Source organism: Empidonax traillii, unplaced genomic scaffold, assembly GCF_003031625.1.
Source record: "Empidonax traillii isolate 1590-97213 ecotype Southwest subspecies unplaced genomic scaffold, ASM303162v1 scaffold6336:size6189, whole genome shotgun sequence".
Taxonomy (NCBI): domain Eukaryota; kingdom Metazoa; phylum Chordata; class Aves; order Passeriformes; family Tyrannidae; genus Empidonax; species Empidonax traillii.
In genome coordinates this window covers 1-1776 of record NW_020961529.1, presented here as the reverse complement: position 1 = coordinate 1776, position 1776 = coordinate 1, and the positions used below count along the sequence as shown (strand labels likewise).

Below are 1776 nucleotides of genomic sequence, written 5' to 3'. Positions count from 1 at the left end.
CCCCCGCGGCCAGCCCCTCCCCCCCGTTGTCCCCATCCCCGCCGCCCCCTCCCCCCTTCCGCTGCACCGAGTGCGCCGGGGCCTTCGGGCTCGTGGCGGAGCTGCACGAGCACTACATGCTGCACGCCAGGGGGGAGCTCTGACACGCCCACCCAGGGGGGGACACGCCCACCCGCCCGCCGGGGGACACGCCCAACTGCCAGGGGACACGCCCGTCTGGGTGGTGCAGACATGCCCACTCGCCCCAGGGACACTCCCACCCGGGAGGGGACAAGCCCACCTGCCAGGGGACACGCCCACCTGGGTGGGGAAACGCCCACCTACCAGGGGACACGCCCACCTGGGTGGGGAAACGCCCACGAGGGTGGGGACACGCCTACTTGCAAGGGGACACACCCACCCGGGTGGGGAGATGCCCACCCGCCAGGAGACCCACCCACCCAGATGTGGACACGCCCACCTGCCAGGGGACACGCCCACGTGGGTGGGGAAATGTCCTCCTGGGAGGGGACACGCCCACTCGCCAAGGGACCCACCCACCCAGGAGGGGACACGCCCACCCCGCCCCCTTTCGCCCCACTCATGGCCCGGGGGGAGGGGAGGGAGAAGAGTCGGGTGATGACGTCACTTGGTGGGTGACGTCATTGGGGAGGTATGTGATGTCATTGGCGGCGCGTTGTGACGTCATCGGAAAGGTTTCGAAGTCGCCGCGAGGGGGTGTGACGTCACTACGCGGGTTGTGATGTCATCAATGATGTCACCGAGGAGGCGGGACCGTGGTGTCGTGGGGCACGGGGGGGGAGGGGAAGGGGGGCGTGGTGTGTGTGGCTGTGAAGGATGTGATGTCATCAACAGGATGTGATGTCATAACACGAGGGGCGTGGTGTCGTCGATGTTGCGACGACGTCATTGGCCAGAGGGGAGTGACGTCATCAGGGTCCTCTCCCCCGGTAGCCATTGGGGTCACGGGGGGGGTGTGGGTGTGACGTCATCCAGAGGAGTGACGTCGCAGCAGAGCTTGTGACGTCACCCTCAGGCTCCGCCCCCACCCCATGACCCATCCCCCCCCAAAATGACGTCATCAACACGCCCCGCCCCATTAAATCCAACCAATCAGCAGCCGCCACCAGCAAGTGGCGCCAGAGCGAGAGGAGCCACGCCCCCTTCCAAAACAGGCCACGCCCCATTTATTGACCACACCCCCCCTTTAAATAAGCCACGCCCCCCCCCCCTGCAGGCCCCTCCCCTCAGAGCTCCCCGCGGGCGTGGCGGATGTAGTGCCGGTGCAGCGCCCCCTCCCTGGCGAAGGCGCGGCCGCACTCGGTGCACGCCAGGCCGGGCGGGGGCGTGTCCCCCCGGGGGGCGTGTCCCTTGGGCGTGTCCCGGTGATGGGGGGCGTGTCCCCTGGGCGTGTCCCGGCGGGCGTGGCCGCGCTGGTGGTGCAGCAGGGCGGGGGAGGAGCCGAAGGGGCGGGCGCAGACGAAGCAGACGAAGAGGGCCCCGCGCAGCGCCGCCGCCGCGAAGTCCCGCGGGTGCTGCCGCTTGGCGTGGCGGGCGGCGAAGGCGGCGTCGGGGAACGTGATCAGGCACTGCCCGCAGTGACGGGAGCCCACTCGGTCTGGGGGGGGACACAGGGGGGTCACACAGGGACAGGGGTCACACCCAGGGGTCACACAGGGACAGGGGTCACACCCAGGGGTCACTAAGGGACAGGGGTCACACCCAGGGGTCACACAGGGACAGGGGGGTCACACAGGGGTCACTCAGGGACAGGGG

At 69.6% G+C, this 1776-nt stretch overlaps 1 protein-coding gene across 1 annotated transcript; it reads right to left on the bottom strand.

Annotated features, from left to right (window-relative positions):
- Window positions 1-1247: 1247 nt before the first annotated feature.
- ZNF576 (zinc finger protein 576) lies at window positions 1248-1618 on the bottom strand (the record flags this gene model as incomplete). The annotated part of the gene is made up of 1 exon (XM_027911160.1): window positions 1248-1618. A coding segment is annotated over one exon (371 nt), but the record flags the coding sequence as incomplete, so codon positions are not given.
- Window positions 1619-1776: the final 158 nt, after the last annotated feature.